Genomic DNA, 17300 nt, shown 5'->3' with positions numbered 1-17300 from the left:
AAGTCAATGTTGACATCAAATCTTTAACCTTATTGAACTAACCAGCTGTGAAGTTTGAAAAGTACAGTAATGCTGATTAGAGTTGAACACATTTAATCTTATCACATGATATTTCTAAAAAGCTCCCTTTAATAAAAAAAGGAGTAAATTTCTTCATTAAGAAGGAAAGTTATTAGATTATCAGAGATTCTATATTATTCCTTAATTATTTTTCAACCTGAAATAACAATTTATCTATATAAATATGATTTAAACTTAAAAAGAACAATACTGGATGAAGTAACACAATAAACATTACGACATATTCACCTGCATCAGTCTTGGACGAGCTTGGCTGGGAAGTATCTTGTTTCCTATCCCCTCCACTCCCATCATTATCAATATCTTCACTAAACGAAGGGGGCCCTTTAAAAAAAAATTAATCAATATGTTTACAATCCTCAGAGATCTAAGGAACAATCTTCAAGTTTTAATGAATACAATAATAAATTTAACATGTTTGTGATCCAGACTAAAGGCCAAGAATTTATCCTGGTTCCTCCTTATTTGCATCCAGTAAAATACTATAAACTGCATATTATGTCAACAACTCAGTCTGCTGTAAATAGTTAACCAGAATACTGTACATATTTGTAGCAAAAAGAATTTTACATATTTATGTGCAATACTGTATTTAAAATTTATTTGTTACTAATGTACACTTAACAGAGGGTAAAGTAAATGCTGATACTCAGTCTATAATACAAAGATTAATATTCATTTCATTAATGGTTTTTAACTATACAATGAGCTTAACTTTTACTTTATGAACATAAAAGAAACAATAAAAGGATTAGCTAAAATATCTCGTATAAATGAAAACAATAATTACGATATAAATATTGAACAAATGCACAGTGACAAGGCGAAAACAGCTCTTCGATTGTTTCAGGCAAAGAGGGCCTACATGCATGTCTCTCTCATGCTCAGACCTTAAGCGCCGAGATTTCTTAAGGTACTTCCCCAGAACCTTCACAAGACAGAGAAGCATGTCATCCTGAATCCCTCTGGATAACTCTTGAAGAGTATAGATGGAGAAGAACCCAAACCTGGTTTTATGGACCACTGATTTCCGAGTCTTGACCACAAACTCAGGAACAAAAGTAAAGTAGACCAGACCTCCTTTCATCCTTCAAAAGGACTTTTGCCCTACAAGATTCCATGATTCTTGCCAAATCTCTTTGCTGACACCAAGGCTAGCAAAAAGATAGCATCGAGTGTCCGTTCGCAGACGCCTGGCTTGAGGACAGCAGAAAGACAGCATTGAGTGTTAGATCTGTCTGAAACCTGTCTTAAGGCTAGAAGAAAGAAAGCATCGAGTGTCAGATCTCTGTCTCGTCATCGTTCCTCATCACGAAGCGATGAGAGCGAACAGTCATACCCTCGGAAAAGAAACACACAGATGATGGAGATCAATAGTAGGTTTACGCACAAACCAGCCACACTTGTTGCCAGGTTTCCCAAGGCATAATCACATATCAACGTACTTCTCCATTTAAACTACAAAGACAAAAACAGCCAAAATTTAGGAGGCAGCAAGAGTACAGTACATCCGTACTTTTTATGGCCAAAGTCAAAAGTACCCTGGCTAGTTGACTGACAAGTGTGCTGGGCTTAATTGCAACCCACCGGTAGTTATAACGACCTTGTTAAAATATTTTAATAGCCGTTCCAGCATCCCTGAAAGTATAAGTCTTGTTTGTATTTGTGTAGGAACAAATAGTCTCTAACATCACACAATGGAAAACTCATTCTCCTGATTGAGATACGAAGTCCTTCTTTCATCCTAAATATATAATAGCAATCCATGATCAAGATTTCCATAAATCTAGTATTCCTGGCATTTATGATCGCAAATGAAAAAAATGAGACAATACATTTAATTTGTCATTACAAGGAGAGACTTACCAACTTCAGTTTTTGATGGTCTAACTGGGGTGCCTTCCTTTTTCTTGGTAGCGATTTCATCTATTTCATCATCATCAGACGCTGAAAACACATGATCTGCAAATGAAAAAAACAAATATTCTTAAACTAAAATTAATTATTTCCATACATACCTTAGAAGAGAAAATGCTATTTACTGCAAATGCCAACTCAACATGATCCACTTAAATTTTTGTTAGTTTCCTGCCCTTCTTTATACAGTTTCCTGCCCATCTCTACGGGAAACACGAAATCCCAACCACCTGACATGTACCGAGAAGCGGGTGAAGAGTGAAAGTTCCGTGGTTAAAACTAACAACAAAAATGTTATTTTCATTAGTAAAATAAATTTTTGAATATACTTACCCGATAATCATGTAGCTGTCAACTCCGTTGCCCGACAGAATTCTACGGAAGGGATACGCCAGCGATCACTATACAAGAAGGGGGTGTACTCACCAGCGCCACCTGTGGCCAGGTACTGCAGTACTTCTTGTTGACACCACCTCAATTTTTCCTCGGTCCACTGGTTCTCTATGGGGAGGAAGGGTGGGTCAATTAAATCATGATTATCGGGTAAGTATATTCAAAAATTTATTTTACTAATGAAAATAACATTTTTCAATATTAATCTTACCCGATAATCATGTAGCTGATTCACACCCAGGGAGGTGGGTGAAAACCAGTGTACATGTATATCAAGAAGCTAAGTATCCCGTATTTCATATTATCAGTTATTCAAAATAACAATGAAATTATAAGTACCTGGTAAGGAAGTCGACTTGAACCATTACTCTGCCTTTAATAAGTTCGTCTTCCTTACTGAGCGCAGCGTTCCTCTTAGGAGGCTGAACAACCCTAAGGTGCTGAAGTATAAAGGGCTGCAACCCATACTAAAGGACCTCTACACAACCTCTAACCTAGGCGCTTCTCAAGAACGAATTGACCACCCGCCAAATCAACTAGGATGCGGAAGGCTTCTAGCCTACCGTAACAACCCAAAAAACAACAATAAAAGCATTCAAGAGAAAGGTTAAAAAAGGTTATGGGATTAAGGGAATGTAGTGGCTGAGCCCTCACCTACTACTGCACTCGCTGCTACGAATGGTCCCAGGGTGTAGCAGTTCTCGTAAAGAGACTGGACATCTTTGAGATAAAATGATGCAAACACTGACTTGCTCCTCCAATAAGTTGCATCCATGATACTCTGCAGAGAACGGTTCTGTTTAAAGGCCATCGAAGTGGCTACAGCTCTCACTCCGTGGGTCCTTACCTTCAGCAAAGCAAGGTCTTCATCCTTCATGTGAGAATGAGCTTCTCTAATCAGAAGCCTTATATAATACGAAACTGCGTTTTTGGACATAGGCATCGAAGGTTTCTTGATGGCACACCATAAGGCCTCTGATTGTCCTCGTATAGGTTTTGACCTTTTAAGATAGTATTTTAGAGCTCTGACAGGGCAAAGAACTCTTTCTAGCTCGTTACCCACCATGTTGGAAAGGCTAGGAATTTCAAACGATCTAGGCCAAGGACGTGAAGGAAGTTCATTTTTTGCTAAAAATCCGAGCTGTAAGGAACATGTTGCTGATTCGGATGTGAATCCTATGTTCCTGCTGAAGGCGTGAACCTCACTAACTCTTTTGGCTGTTGCAAGGCAGACGAGGAAAAGAGTTTTGAGAGTAAGGTCTTTGAAAGAAGCTGACTGGAGAGGTTCAAACCTAGGAGACATAAGGAACCTTAAGACTACGTCTAGATTCCAGCCTGGAGTGGACAATCGACGTTCTTTAGAAGTCTCGAAAGATTTAAGGATGTCTTGTAGATCCTTGTTGGAGGAAAGATCCAAACCTCTGTGGCGGAGAACTGAAGCCAACATACTTCTGTACCCTTTGATCGTAGGAGCCGAAAGAGATCTAACATTCCTAAGATGTAACAGGAAGTCAGCAACTTGGGTTACAGAGGTATTGGAAGAGGAAACTGCATTGGCTCTGCACCAGCTTCGGAAGACTTCCCACTTGGATTGATAGACTCTACGAGTGGATATCCTCCTTGCTCTGGCAATCGCTCTGGCTGCCTCCTTCGAAAAGCCTCTAGCTCTAGCGAGTCTTTCGACAGTCTGAAGGCAGTCAGACGAAGAGCGTGGAGGTTTGGGTGTACCTTCTTTACGTGAGGTTGACGTAGAAGGTCCACTCTTAGAGGGAGAGTCCTGGGAACGCCGACCAGCCATTGTAGTACCTCTGTGAACCATTCTCTTGCAGGCCAAAGGGGAGCAACCAGCGTCAGCCGTGTCCCTTCGTGAGAGACGAACTTCTGAATGACTCTGTTGATGATCTTGAACGGCGGGAATGCATATAGCTCGAGATGGGACCAATCCAGCAGAAAAGCATCCACGTGAACTGCTGCTGGGTCTGGAACTGGGGAACAGTACAAAGGGAGCCTCTTGGTCATGGAGGTGGCGAACGGATCTATCGTTGCCTGACCCCACAAGGTCCAAAGTCTGTTGCACACGCTCTTGTGAAGGGTCCATTCCGTGGGGATGATTTGATCTTTCCTGCTGAGGCGATCTGCCGAGACGTTCATATTGCCCTGAATGAACCTCGTTACCAGTGAGAGGTTTAGACTTCTTGACCAAATGAGGAGGTCCCTTGCTATCTCGTACAGCTTCCTCGAATGGGTCCCTCCCTGCTTGGAGATGTATGCCAAGGCTGTGGTGTTGTCGGAGTTCACCTCCACCACCTTGTTTAGCAGGAGGGATTTGAAGTTCATTAAAGCCAGATGAACTGCCAGCAACTCCTTGCAGTTGATGTGAAGCGTTTCCTGTTCCTTGTTCCATGTTCCCGAGCATTCCTGTCCGTCCAAGGTCGCGCCCCAGCCCGAGTCTGATGCGTCCGAATAGAGATGAAGATTGGGGGTCTGAACCGCTAACGATAGACCCTCCTTGAGAAGGATGTTGGTCTTCCACCACATGAGAGTAGTCTTCATCTCTTTGGTAACAGGAATAGAGACTGCTTCGAGCGTCATATTCTTGTCCCAGTGAGCTGCTAGATGGAATTGAAGGGGGCGGAGGTTGAGTCTCCCTAACTCGGTGAACAGGGCTAACGATGACAGGGTCCCTGTTAGACTCATCCACTGTCTCACCGAGCATCTGTTCCTCTTCAGCATGCTCAGAATGCACTCTAGGGCTTGGCTGATTCTTGGGGCCGACGGAAAAGCCCGAAAAGCTTGACTCCGAATCTCCATTCCCAGGTAAACGATGGTTTGGGAAGGAATAAGCTGGGACTTTTCTAAGTTGACCAAAAGACCCAGTTCCTTGATCAAGTCCAAAGTCCAGTTGAGACTCTCCAGACAGCGACGACTTGTGGGGGCTCTTAACAGCCAGTCGTCTAAATAAAGGGAGGCTCTGATGTCCGCCAAGTGGAGGAATTTTGCAATATTCCTCATCAGTCGCGTAAACACCATAGGCGCCGTGCTTAGGCCAAAACACAGGGCTTGGAATTGGTACACAACCTTTCCAAAAACGAATCTCAGGAAAGGTTGGGAGTCTGGATGAATAGGAACGTGAAAGTAAGCGTCTTTCAGATCCAACGAGACCATCCAGTCCTCCTGCCTGACCGCTGCTAGGACCGACTTCGTCGTCTCCATAGTGAACGTCTGCTTGGTGACATAAGCATTGAGCGCACTGACGTCCAGCACCGGTCTCCAACCTCCTGTCTTCTTGGCCACCAGAAAGAGACGGTTGTAGAAGCCCGGGGATTGATGGTCCCGGACTATCACCACTGCCTCCTTCTGTAACAGGAGCGACACCTCTTGGTGTAACGCTAGCCTCTTGTCCTTTTCCTTGTAGTTGGGAGAGAGGTTGATGGGAGAAGTGGTCAGAGGGGGATTGCGGCAGAATGGTATCCTGTAACCCTCCCTTAGCCACTTGACAGACTGGGCGTCTGCACCTCTTCTTTCCCAAGCTTGCCAGAAGATCTTGAGTCTGGCTCCTACTGCTGTCTGGAGAGGAGGAGAGTCAATGTTTGCCTTTCGAAGGCTTGGGACCTTTCTTGGACCTGCCCCTGAAACCGTCTGGACGGGTACTTCCTCGGCTGGGGGCTCTGCCACGAAAGGGCGGAATAAATCTTGTAGCAGGAGTATCGGTCACTGGGGTGCGGTAAGTTCTAGGAACCGAAGGAGCAACCTTAGCCTTACGTGCTGAAGAGGCCACAAGGTCATGAGTGTCCTTCTGAATAAGAGCCGCAGACAATTCCTTGATAAGGTCCTCAGGAAACAGGAACTTAGAAAGCGGAGCAAAAAGTAACTGAGACCTTTGACAAGAGGTGATACCAGTGGAAAGGAAGGTGCAAAGTTGTTCCCTTTTCTTGAGTACTCCCGAAACAAACATGGAGGCAAGTTCGCCGGAACCATCGCGAATTGCTTTATCCATACAGGACATTATAAGCATGGCCGAGTCCTTGTCAGATGGGGCAGTCTTCTTGCTCAAGGCCCCCAGGCACCAGTCGAGAAAATTAAAAATCTCAAAGGCGCGAAAGACTCCCTTTAAGAAGTGGTCTAAGTCAGAAAAGGTCCAGCAGACCTTAGAGCGCCTCATAGCCGACCTTCGTGGAGAGTCAACCAAACTTGAGAAGTCAGCCTGGGCAGAGGCAGGGATTCCCAAGCCTGGTTCCTCTCCTGTGGCATACCATACGCCCGCCTTAGAAGTCAGCTTAGTAGGTGGAAACAAGAATGACGTCTTCCCTAGTTGCTGCTTGGACTGCAACCAATCCCCTAACATTCTCAAAGCTCTCTTAGAAGATCTAGCGAAGACGAGCTTAGTGTAGGCAGACTTAACAGGTTGCATGCCTAGAGAAAACTCTGATGGAGGAGAGCGAGGGGTAGCAGACACAAAGTGATCCGGGTAAACTTCTCTGAAAAGAGCCAGGACCTTGCGAAAGTCAATGTTGGGTGGTAACGACTTGGGTTCCTCCACGTCAGAAGAGGGATCGTCCAGGTGCGCAGCTTCCTCCTCAGAAACCTCATCACCTGAGGGTTGAGAAGCGAGAGGTAAAGTTACAGCGGTATGCTGAACGGCAGAATCCTGACAAGCGGGTGCATATACACTTGTGGATTCATCCTCAAGTCTCTGTAGAAGAGGATGAGGGCTGGTAATGACAAAGTCATGAGGCTGGGAAGAAGGAGGCTCTGCGGGAGTCTGGGGAGCAAGCGTGGTGAGAGGCGACTGTAGTAAAACCTGAGGTTCAGGCTGTAAAGACTGCTCAAGCTGAGGAGAAAGAGGTAGATGCATGCGTTGAGGTGGCTGACTCATTGCATGAGGTTCATGTCTCAAGAGTTGCGCTTGCTTCAAGGGTTGAGGTGGCTGCGCAGTAAGAGGTTCCTGTCTCACGAGTTGAGGTTCTTGAGGTGGGTGCTGCGAGAGTTGAGGTGGCGGCTGCGCAGAAAGAGGCTCCTGTCTCACGAGTTGAGGTTCTTGAGGTGCTTGCCTCGAGAGTTGAGGTTCTCGCCTCGAGGAAAGGGGAGGTATCAGCTGCGAGAGCTGAGGTGGCTGCCTCAAGGATGGCAGAGGTTGTCGTACCTCAAGAGGTTGCTGCCTCGAGGATGGTCTTACTGCAAGAAACTCTTGCCTCAAAGGTAGAGGAGGTTGTAAGGCATAAGACTCCTATCCCCATTGTTGAGGAGGTTGCCGCGTGGTAAGAGGTTCCTGTCTCAAGGAAGGTGGAGGTTGCTGCACAACGCTGGTATCTGGCAACTCCCAACGCGGTAGCTCACGCATGGAGGTAGCTTGAGGAACCTCAACTTCGTACGTCTGGCAGACTGGACTGCGTAGAGGAGGAGGAGCGCTCGCAGGAGGAGGTGTAACCTTCTCTGCCTGAAAATCACGCATCAATACCGCAAGCTGCGACTGCATAGACTGCAGCAAAGCCATCTTGGGATCAACAGACGTTGAGGTCTGTTGAGGCAGAGCCTTAACAGAAGTTGAGGTCTGTTGAGGCATCGCCTTACCTCTCTTAGGAGGCGTGCAGTCACCTGATGACTGCGGCGAGTCAGAGCTAGCCCAATGACTACATCCGGGCTGTACAACTCGTGCGGTCTGGACTTTACGCTTAAGAGGTCTTGAGACCTGAGTCCAGCGTTTTCTCCCCGAAAATTCTTCTGCAGACGAGTAAAATAAGGGCTCAATCGTCTGAGAGTGGAAGTGACGATCTCTGTAAGATACGCCCGCAACCACTGAGGATACTGCTGTGCGCCGATCAAGGCCTGCCGAACCCTTTTGCCCTTCGACATTGCTTCTCCCCTGGGCTTGGGAGCTTGCAAGAGGTCCCGGACTGGGAGGACGACTGGCACGCACAGAAGTACCCTCACGCACAACACTGACACTGACACTAGCACTCGGCACAGCACTGGCACTACCACTTCCCACTGCACTTTTCACTTTAAGTTCCTTGACGTCTGCCAAGAGGAACTTGTGGTCACTCACTACCGACTCCACTTTATCACCTAAAGCCTGAATGGCACGTAAAACATCAGACATATCAGGCTGAGCACAAATAGTAGGATCGGGGGTAGCCACTACAGGGGGAGGAAAAGGTTGAGGATCATGGGGTGAGGAATAAAGCGAAGAGCGAGCCGAACTCCTCCTAACTCTCTCTCTCTCTAACTTAGTGGTATACTTGAGGAATCGAACAAAATCAAGTTCCGAAAGTCCGGCGCATTCCTCACATCGATCTTCCAACTGACAGGATTTTCCCCTACAGTCGGAACAAACGGTGTGAGGATCAACCGAGGCCTTCGGAATACGCCTAATACAAGTCCTACATCGTCTTTGGGGAGGAGCTTGAGAAAGGTCGGACATCTTGAATCAAAGAGCAGTCAAGGGGGATTCCAATTAAAGCAAAAAATCGTTAACCATTAATCAAATCAATCTAAAAGCTATCTAAGCTAAGAGACAAGTTTCCTGTATAGCGAAAGCTGAAATCTTAGAGCAATACTTCACCAAAAACCGTGAACAAGACTCCAAAATTATAAGCGTATCCATGTAGGTCTTGCCGGAAGCACGACAGAGGAAAAATTGAGGTGGTGTCAACAAGAAGTACTGCAGTACCTGGCCACAGGTGGCGCTGGTGAGTACACCCCCTTCTTGTATAGTGATCGCTGGCGTATCCCTTCCGTAGAATTCTGTCGGGCAACGGAGTTGACAGCTACATGATTATCGGGTAAGATTAATATTGAAAAATCAGATTTATTACGTTGTGCACCCGACTGTGGAAGTCCTTTTTTTCTCTAGAGATTTTAAATTTATATTTTTTGATATCTGGATTTTATGGTCCATAAGGCAGTTTTACACGGCCGAGCGGTTTGTTGAACGTGGTTCGACACAAGTGTTTGAAGTGATATTCGAACATGTGAATGGGGTATTTGGTTGTCGAACGGTTCGAAGAAAGTCTGTTCTCGTATGACTTTTGTGGGCGGGGCTTCATTGTCCAGAAACCTTATTCATTTGTGGCTGACTCCACCTCTTCGAACCACTTGACAAGCAAGTTCGATAACCGGGTTCGACGAACCGTTTGTGCGTGTAAACCCCGCTTTAGAGGCCATCACACTCGCAGTACTGTATGTGGAATTTTCTAAGCCTGTGTAAGACTCGTCACTATAACATCATAGTTAGCTAGTCACCTTCCTTTAACCTCTCAAGGGTAACAAAATAAAATCCCTTAAATAAGAAGCAAACGGGAGAGCTACAAAAGGAGAAGCAAAAATATAAAAAGGTAAAGTTGGAGAAATGAAAAGGCTTAGTGAGATTTGATAAACTATGATACGGCAAAAAACAAAGCTAAGACTGAAGAGATGCTACAAGGAACATTTACTATAGACTATTTTGTGCAACTCAAGTCACTCTCTAATCAGTAACCCCAAATGAAAAATCCATCATAATTTCTGTAATCAGATCTATGCTTTAACTAGAGGTACGCATCCAATCAGTGAAATCATAAATCACACATTTACAAGAATTTGTGGCTCTAAATCAATCTAATATTTTAGAATTGGTATAAACATAAAGCAGCTCATAGAGCTTGTATTTTATAACCTGATTCAGTAATGTGGGAGATGTATATTCTCTTTATTTTTGTAGCACCAAAAGCTTTTATTGCTTCCCACAAGATTTTCCTTAAGATAATGAATTAGCCACCTTCACTGATATAACCTTCAATGATAATGAAAATTTCACAATTCTGAAGAGTAAGTAACACAGTGAACAAACTAAAGTATGTATTACTGTTATCTATTCTACTTTGGAGCATTGCAATGTAGTAATATCTCAAGAGTTTATTGAGTAACTTGTATGTAAAATCATGAAGGAATTAGAGTAGGAATAACTGTAAAACTAAAGTAACACTGGAGTAATTTAAATCATTCAAATAACCGTTGCCGTATATGAATTTACATAACTTACATGGGTTCGAGGCTTTCATTACCTCTGCCAACACAAGCTGGAAGGAGGTTATGTTTTACCTCTGTTTATATGTGTGTGTGTTTGTTTGTGAACAGCTTCCTGGCCACAATTTTAATTGTAGAGTAATGAAACTTGCAGGGAATAACTTATGTAAAAAGCTGGAAATCATTAAATTTCAGGTCAAGGTCACAGTCGAGCAAAAGGTTGAGAATTAAGCTGCAGCGGCAGAGGTCTGCGTTCTACTGAGTGCCCCTCTAATTATACTTAAGTTGTTAAAAGTATAATAAATAAAAAAAACTAATTCTATAGGGTATTTGAATTTAAATTAAAATAATAGCACCAACAAAAAATATATCTCCAATACCTTTATACTTCTTTTCCTTATCACGAGATGTCGTCTGCACACTACTTAATACGGATATGTCTTCAGATTTATCTACTTGGTTTTCAATATTACGTGATCTGCTTTCAACGTCATCACCACAATCATCTTCAATTACCTCATCCTCACTTTCTGAAAGATCATGAGACTGAGATGCCAATTTCTGAGCAAGAGCAGCATCTTTCTTCTCTCGCAAGTTGGCATTTCTTTCTTCCTCGTCAAACTGAAAAATAAAAAAAATATACAATGTACTTATTGATTTCTGTACTTATTGTGTGAATTAAAACCAACCCAGTTCAATATTGGCCTATTCTTTTCACAATCTCCTCTGTCCTCATACACCTGACAACACTGAGATTACCAAAGAATGCTTCTTTGCTCAAGGGGTTAAATACTGCAATGTAATTGTTCAGTGGCTACTTTCCTCTTGGTAAGGGTAGAAGAGACTCTCTAGCTATGGTAAGCAGCTCTTGTCACTCAGCCACACTATTCTTTCTTGTTTCTCTTCCTCTTGTTTCTATGAACTTTCTCTAGTTTATATATGATAGATCGGACTTAATGTTGTTAATGATCTTAAAATACTTTATTTTGGTTGTTATTACTTCCCTTGTCCAGTAGTTTATTTATTTCCTTGTAACATTTCTTCACTGGGCTATTTTTCCCTTTTGGAGCCCTTGGCCTTGTTGGAATTTCAACTAGGGTTGTAGTTTAGCTGGTAATAATAATAATAAAAATAATAATAATAATAATAACAACAACAACAAAATCAAGGTTAAATATATACAGAACTGTACAGGTCCTCAACTTGCAAACTTAATAGCTTACAAGAAGCTGTTTGTAAGTAGAGTTTTGTTAAATTCTGGCCTACGGTAAACCTAATCCGAATCCCATGCCTATGATTTCCATCTTTTACTCTCTATCGTACTACATCCACGCACATTCAAACACCCCAAAACCAGAGTGCGGGGAGCAGTCACTCTTTCTCCGGTGCCTTAGATGACCGCGGAGGTAGCAGCAGTAGGGGATTCAGCGTTATGAAGCTTCATCTGTGGTGGATAACGGGGGAGGGTGGGCTGTGGCACCCTAGCAGTACCAGCTGAACTCGGTTGAGTCCCTTGTCAGGCTGGGAGGAACGTAGAGAGGAGAGGTCCCCTTTTATTTATTTTCTTTTTATTTTTGTTTCATTTGTTGATGTCGGCTACCCCCCAAAATTGGGGGAAGTGCCTAGGTATATGGATGGGATGATTTCCAGTTAAAAAAGCAATAAATAGTTTGCTTTCATTTGGAATAAACATCTGGTTATTACAAATTTCATTTTGCTTACTGCATTAAAGGATATATTGTTTTATTACTTTTCTTTATTTTCAGTTGGATTTGTGTCTGTATCTCTGAATTTTGTAAGTTGAATGTTACGACTAAAATGTAAACGCAAGTCTCACTGTCTTAGTCTACCATTTACTTTTTGGAGGCTGATAGTGAGTTTTGCAAAAGAGTTATTCATGACTGCAGGTTACTGCGAATGCATTGTTTACATCAACTTTTGGCAGCTCTTCTGTTCTTTTCACGACTTAATCACTAGCTGGCTCTTTAAACCAATCAAGATCTTCCAAATATCATGTAAGTATAAATTCCCGGATGTTGTTTTACAAGAGCCCTTTCCCTCCTCCAGTTCAATTTCATTAAGATTACCATAACAAAATGATGTTCCCCTTAGGGGAGTTCAACCGGTTTTAAAATTTAGTGTCATTTCATCTATTTTGGCATCTAATCGTTTAAAATACTCCCTGTTTGGCACAGTATATAGCTATTGTTATTTATCTGATAGTAAATAATATCCCAAAAATAATGACCCGCATGACTGGGATATGTAGCTCATTCATGTACTGCTTGCCAGAACAGAGAAGCGATGAGATTATGTGGAGCAAAGATCATTTGAGGGTTGTGATATAAATCACAGGTGATTATGATACTTTAAATGTAACTAACACGGATGACATGCTCACCACATACATGAACTGCTTGCCAGAACGGAGGAGCAATGAGCTAATGTTTATTTGAGAGTAAAATGAGCCACATACATCAAAAACTATTTGAGGAACATATTATGAATAACATTACAGTATAGGTAATTATGATTATTCTAATTTCCCACCAGTGTTCCACACCCAAAACCCCAGTTTCCTACTGGGATCCCAAGCCAACCCTTCCTTAGGTCACTTGTCACCGATGGTCTTCAAGTAAGAGCTTCCAGCACGTTAGAGTCCGGCAATCACTTGACATTCCAAAAAAAATGTAGATCCGAGTTCTCCCTGCTCCTGAAGCATACTTCCCAGGTCTTGGCCATGGGCGTATATGTAGATGCTTCCACAAATACCAACTGAACAGTACCTCAAATTACTGGAATCCCCTTGAAAATTACCAAAATCCCCTACAATATCACTGCAAACCCTTAGAAATTGATAAATAATATGTGTTTTTATTAACATAAGTTATTTTCATGTTTTTAACATTAATATTTTTTATATATTTGCAGGTAGAAACTTGGCTAGGGGTTGTGACCTGGGAAGGGGGTCCGGGGGCTTGCCCCCGGCTACGGGTTGTGACCTGGGAAGGGGGTCCGGGGGCTTGCCCCCAGATAGAGGTCGTGACCTGGGAACTACTAGGTTAGTTTAGGTGAGTTTGTTAGGTTCTGTACCCTTTTATATATTGTGTAAAGGGTATATAGAAAAATGCTTTAAAATACACATTTTATTTAATTAATTTACTAAAAACTAATGTAAATTAATAAAAACATATTATTTATCAATTTCTAAGGGTTTGCAGTGATATTACAAGGGATTTCAGTAATTTTCAAGGGGATGTCAGTATTTACCTGGGGATTCCAATAATTTGTGGTTCGCCACCTCGAAGAGGAGAAAAAGTGTTAACCATCTCTCCAGCATTTCATGGTCTTGCCAAAAATAAAAACTCAACTCAAATACCCGCCTATGGGATGCCACAATCTACAGTATATCCAATATTAAAGGAGTTATTGTAACAACTATGCTCCTAAAAAGTGATTGATTTACCAAACTAAAGAAGTGTCTAATATACAAATGCAAATCCAGCTTTGTTTTATTATTAGACACAAAGCTGATATCACCATTCAAAATAAAGGTATAAGAAAAAGATTACAAAGTTCTTGGATATGACGTACTAGTACACCACCTGTCATTAACTACCTTGTTAATGAATTCAACATCCATTCCAAATCCAGTGAAAACATTCCCAATTTTAAGATATGAAAGGTTTGTATATAAGCAGGAACAAATGCTGTGGGTGAAATATAGACATAATCACATGCAGTAAAACATATGGAACAGCATTTAAAGAATTAAACTTGATTTTGTTAAATGTTAGATAAATGTTTGGAGCCTTTGTACATCACCAAACTTAAACTAAACTTCTCCACCAAACCTAGCCTACAAGATGTGTCCTTAACAACTGGACCTTATGGGGGGGAGGGGGGTAACTCCACACTACAACACCCCTTAGACTGTCATATTCTTATCCAGGCTTCATCATACCTACACCCCAAATGTTTACCCATGCGCCACCCTGCTAAACATTGATACCTTAAGATCACCACCCACCAATTCCATAAAAAAGTAACTTTGAGGATATGAGCTGTTTCTTTCACCACCATGCGGGAAAATAATACCAATGAGGTGTTGTTTCATCTAAGTACTTAATAATAGACATTTCAATGCAATATAAACATTGCTGCAAGTCTAAGATATAAACTTCGTATGTTACCATAAAGCAGTGGACTGTGCTTACCTCCGCCTGTAGGCGCCGGGCAAAATCTTCGTCGCTTTCCATTGTAATTATAAGTTAAAACTTCTCTTGTGACTAACTGTCTAAGCCATTTGCTCTTGGCAACAACCAATTAGTACTTAAAACAGGACTTTCAACAACTGAATTGATCTCCCGTTTTAAAGTCATTCAAGACGGAGTAAAGGATATGTTTACATATGACGTCATATTCTTCTTCCTGATTCTACAATGCTCCCTCCGCAGCTCTAATTTCTCTAAGGATTTAAGGATTTTAAGGATTTAAAGATTTTAAGGATTTAAGGATTTTAAGGATTGAAGATTATAAGGTTTTAAGGATTTCATTACCTCTAGCGACCCTTCACGGGGTATGAGAGTACATTACAAAATATACAAAATTACAATTTGACTTACAATAATAGTGCAAGATGGGAAAACTACTTCTATCCACATATCTTTACAATACTGATTTCAAGGTAAAATGGGATAAAAGTAAAGACTCAGAATAATCTAGTTATGTTACATGTAAATTAAGACTAATTACAATAATTAGTATAAGCTTAGAAACTTTGCACCTATCTATAATTAGATAGAGTGCCCGCAAACTTATTTTGCGGAGTGAATAATTAGAACCCAGGAACATAAATTCCTTTTCCTCTTCTTCCCCATAGCACATATCTCCATTCTTTATTTGAAAGTTGTATTCTATTTCTAACATATTCAGTCTTGCTTTTCCATTATTGCTCTATTCCATAGTACAGTGGCAATGTGTTCGCCTAGCATTCGCAAGGTAGCAGATCAATCCCATCCCGGGAGTTTAAGCTGTTTCCTGGTGAATCTACTGCTGTGGTTGGGCACCACAGTGGGGCGTTGGACTTGTCTGGCTGACGTTCTGGTGAGCATCTATTCTCATGAAACGAACTCAAATCATCCACCTTTAATTCGTATATACACCTCCTCTTTTACACACACACACACACACACACATATATATATATATATATATATATATATATATATATATATATATATACATACATATATATATAGGCTACAGTACATCAATTTTCTTAGTTCGTCAATCCATCATCTTCTCTTCCTTCCCCCGTTTTGTTTGTAATCTTTAGGGAGTCTAGGAAACCATACTTTTAATCTTCTTGTCCATCTATTATCTAGCATTCTCATTTTATCACCTGCCCACGTTTCTTTTTCTTACGTGTTAATATCCTCAACTTTTAGTTTTTTCTTGTATTGATATTGCTATTTTTCTGTGTCTTAGTGTCATTCTGATCGTTATTCTATTCATCGCTCTGAGTTCTAACTAGCTTAAGTTCTAAGGCTTCAAGTTTCTGATTAGATACTTTTCTTTTTAGAGAAAGTGACATTTTAATTTTCATGTCATTTTGTTTACCAAAAGCTCTCCATGCTATGCTTATCCTTCTTTTAATTTCACTTTTGTGCCCTGAGGAAACACTCACTGTCTGTCCTATGTATGTATATTCATTAACAATTCCTAGAGGTTCACCTATAACCTTTATTTATTTCTGGATTTTTATTCAGCATTATCTTAGTTTTACTCATATTCATTTTCAGTCATACATTTTTGCTTTCTCTATTCAGATCTTCTCAACTTTTGCAATTCCTCCCATGGTTCTCTATATAGAACTGTCACTTGCAAATCTTAAGTTACTAAGGTAGTCCCCATTAATGTTATTCCTACATTTTCCCAATCTAAATTCATAAAAACTTCTAGGCAGACTGTGAATCATTTAGAAGATATGGGGGTTCCTTGTAACTTCTTTTACAATCAAAATGTTTTCACTTTAAATAGTTTTAGGACAGCTGTACTTTTGGTATAGATATCTTTGTGTCAAAATTTAACATAAGATTCCTCTATTCATTGTCTGTACTTCCTATTTAGATATCTTATAGTGTTAGAATGCCATATAAGATTCCTCAATTCCTTGACTTTCATTACTGCTGAACTTTTGACAGAATCAAAAGCTTTCTCAGTCTATACATGCCATACATAGCTCTCTCAATTTTTCCATTAGCTGGTTAATTACATGCATATGGTCAGTTGTTGAATACCAACTTCTAAAGCCTGCCTATTCTCTTGGTTGATTAGCCTTTCGATTTAGCCTAATATCATCTTTGTAAAAGTTTCATATATTACTGAGAGTAATCTTATTGGAAAGTAATTTTTCAGCTATTTTATCTCCCTTTTAGTGAACTATTATGACAAAGTTTCTCCAAACAGTTGGTTTAGAACATTCTTGCAGACATTTTGTGTAAAGTCCTGCGAAATTTGCTACTATGAAATCTCCTGCATCTATTAATAAATCAATTGTCAGGCAATTTTCTCCTGCTGCTTTGCCTCTTTTCATGCAGTGAACAAGTAGTACTCTAGAGTTTAGATCAACAGTTGTGAAGTGCTTACAAGGGTTATCTACTATGTAAGCTTATATCTCGACCTTGTGCTTAACATGTTTTGATTGGTATGGATTTTCATACACTCAAATATGAACCAAGTTTGAAGTTTCTGTGACAATGATTATGTGAATTTGACATTTTGCTTGACCTTCCAAAATTTAATTATTTCAAGCTTGTTACAAAAAAATTAATCCCTGCCAGTTTCATTACTCTACGATTAAAATTCTGGTCAGGAAGCTGTTAGAAAACTCACACACAAAC

General features: G+C 41.1%; 1 protein-coding gene across 1 annotated transcript in view; it reads right to left on the bottom strand.

The window, feature by feature from the left end:
- gkt (glaikit) overlaps positions 1-14816 on the bottom strand; it is a 79123-nt gene extending 64307 nt beyond the window's left edge. The window contains exons 1-4 of the mRNA XM_068381932.1: positions 14613-14816; positions 10776-11016; positions 1948-2043; positions 310-405 (exon numbers count right to left, since the gene is read on the bottom strand). Of these exons, the coding sequence (XP_068238033.1) occupies positions 310-405; positions 1948-2043; positions 10776-11016; positions 14613-14654 (475 nt within the window). The 5' untranslated portion in view covers positions 14655-14816. The remainder of the gene's footprint in view (positions 1-309; positions 406-1947; positions 2044-10775; positions 11017-14612) is intronic.
- Positions 14817-17300: the final 2484 nt, after the last annotated feature.

This window comes from Palaemon carinicauda, chromosome 10 (assembly GCF_036898095.1).
Source record: "Palaemon carinicauda isolate YSFRI2023 chromosome 10, ASM3689809v2, whole genome shotgun sequence".
Classification (NCBI taxonomy): Eukaryota; Metazoa; Arthropoda; class Malacostraca; order Decapoda; family Palaemonidae; genus Palaemon; species Palaemon carinicauda.
This window is presented reverse-complemented; position numbering and strand designations above follow the sequence as displayed.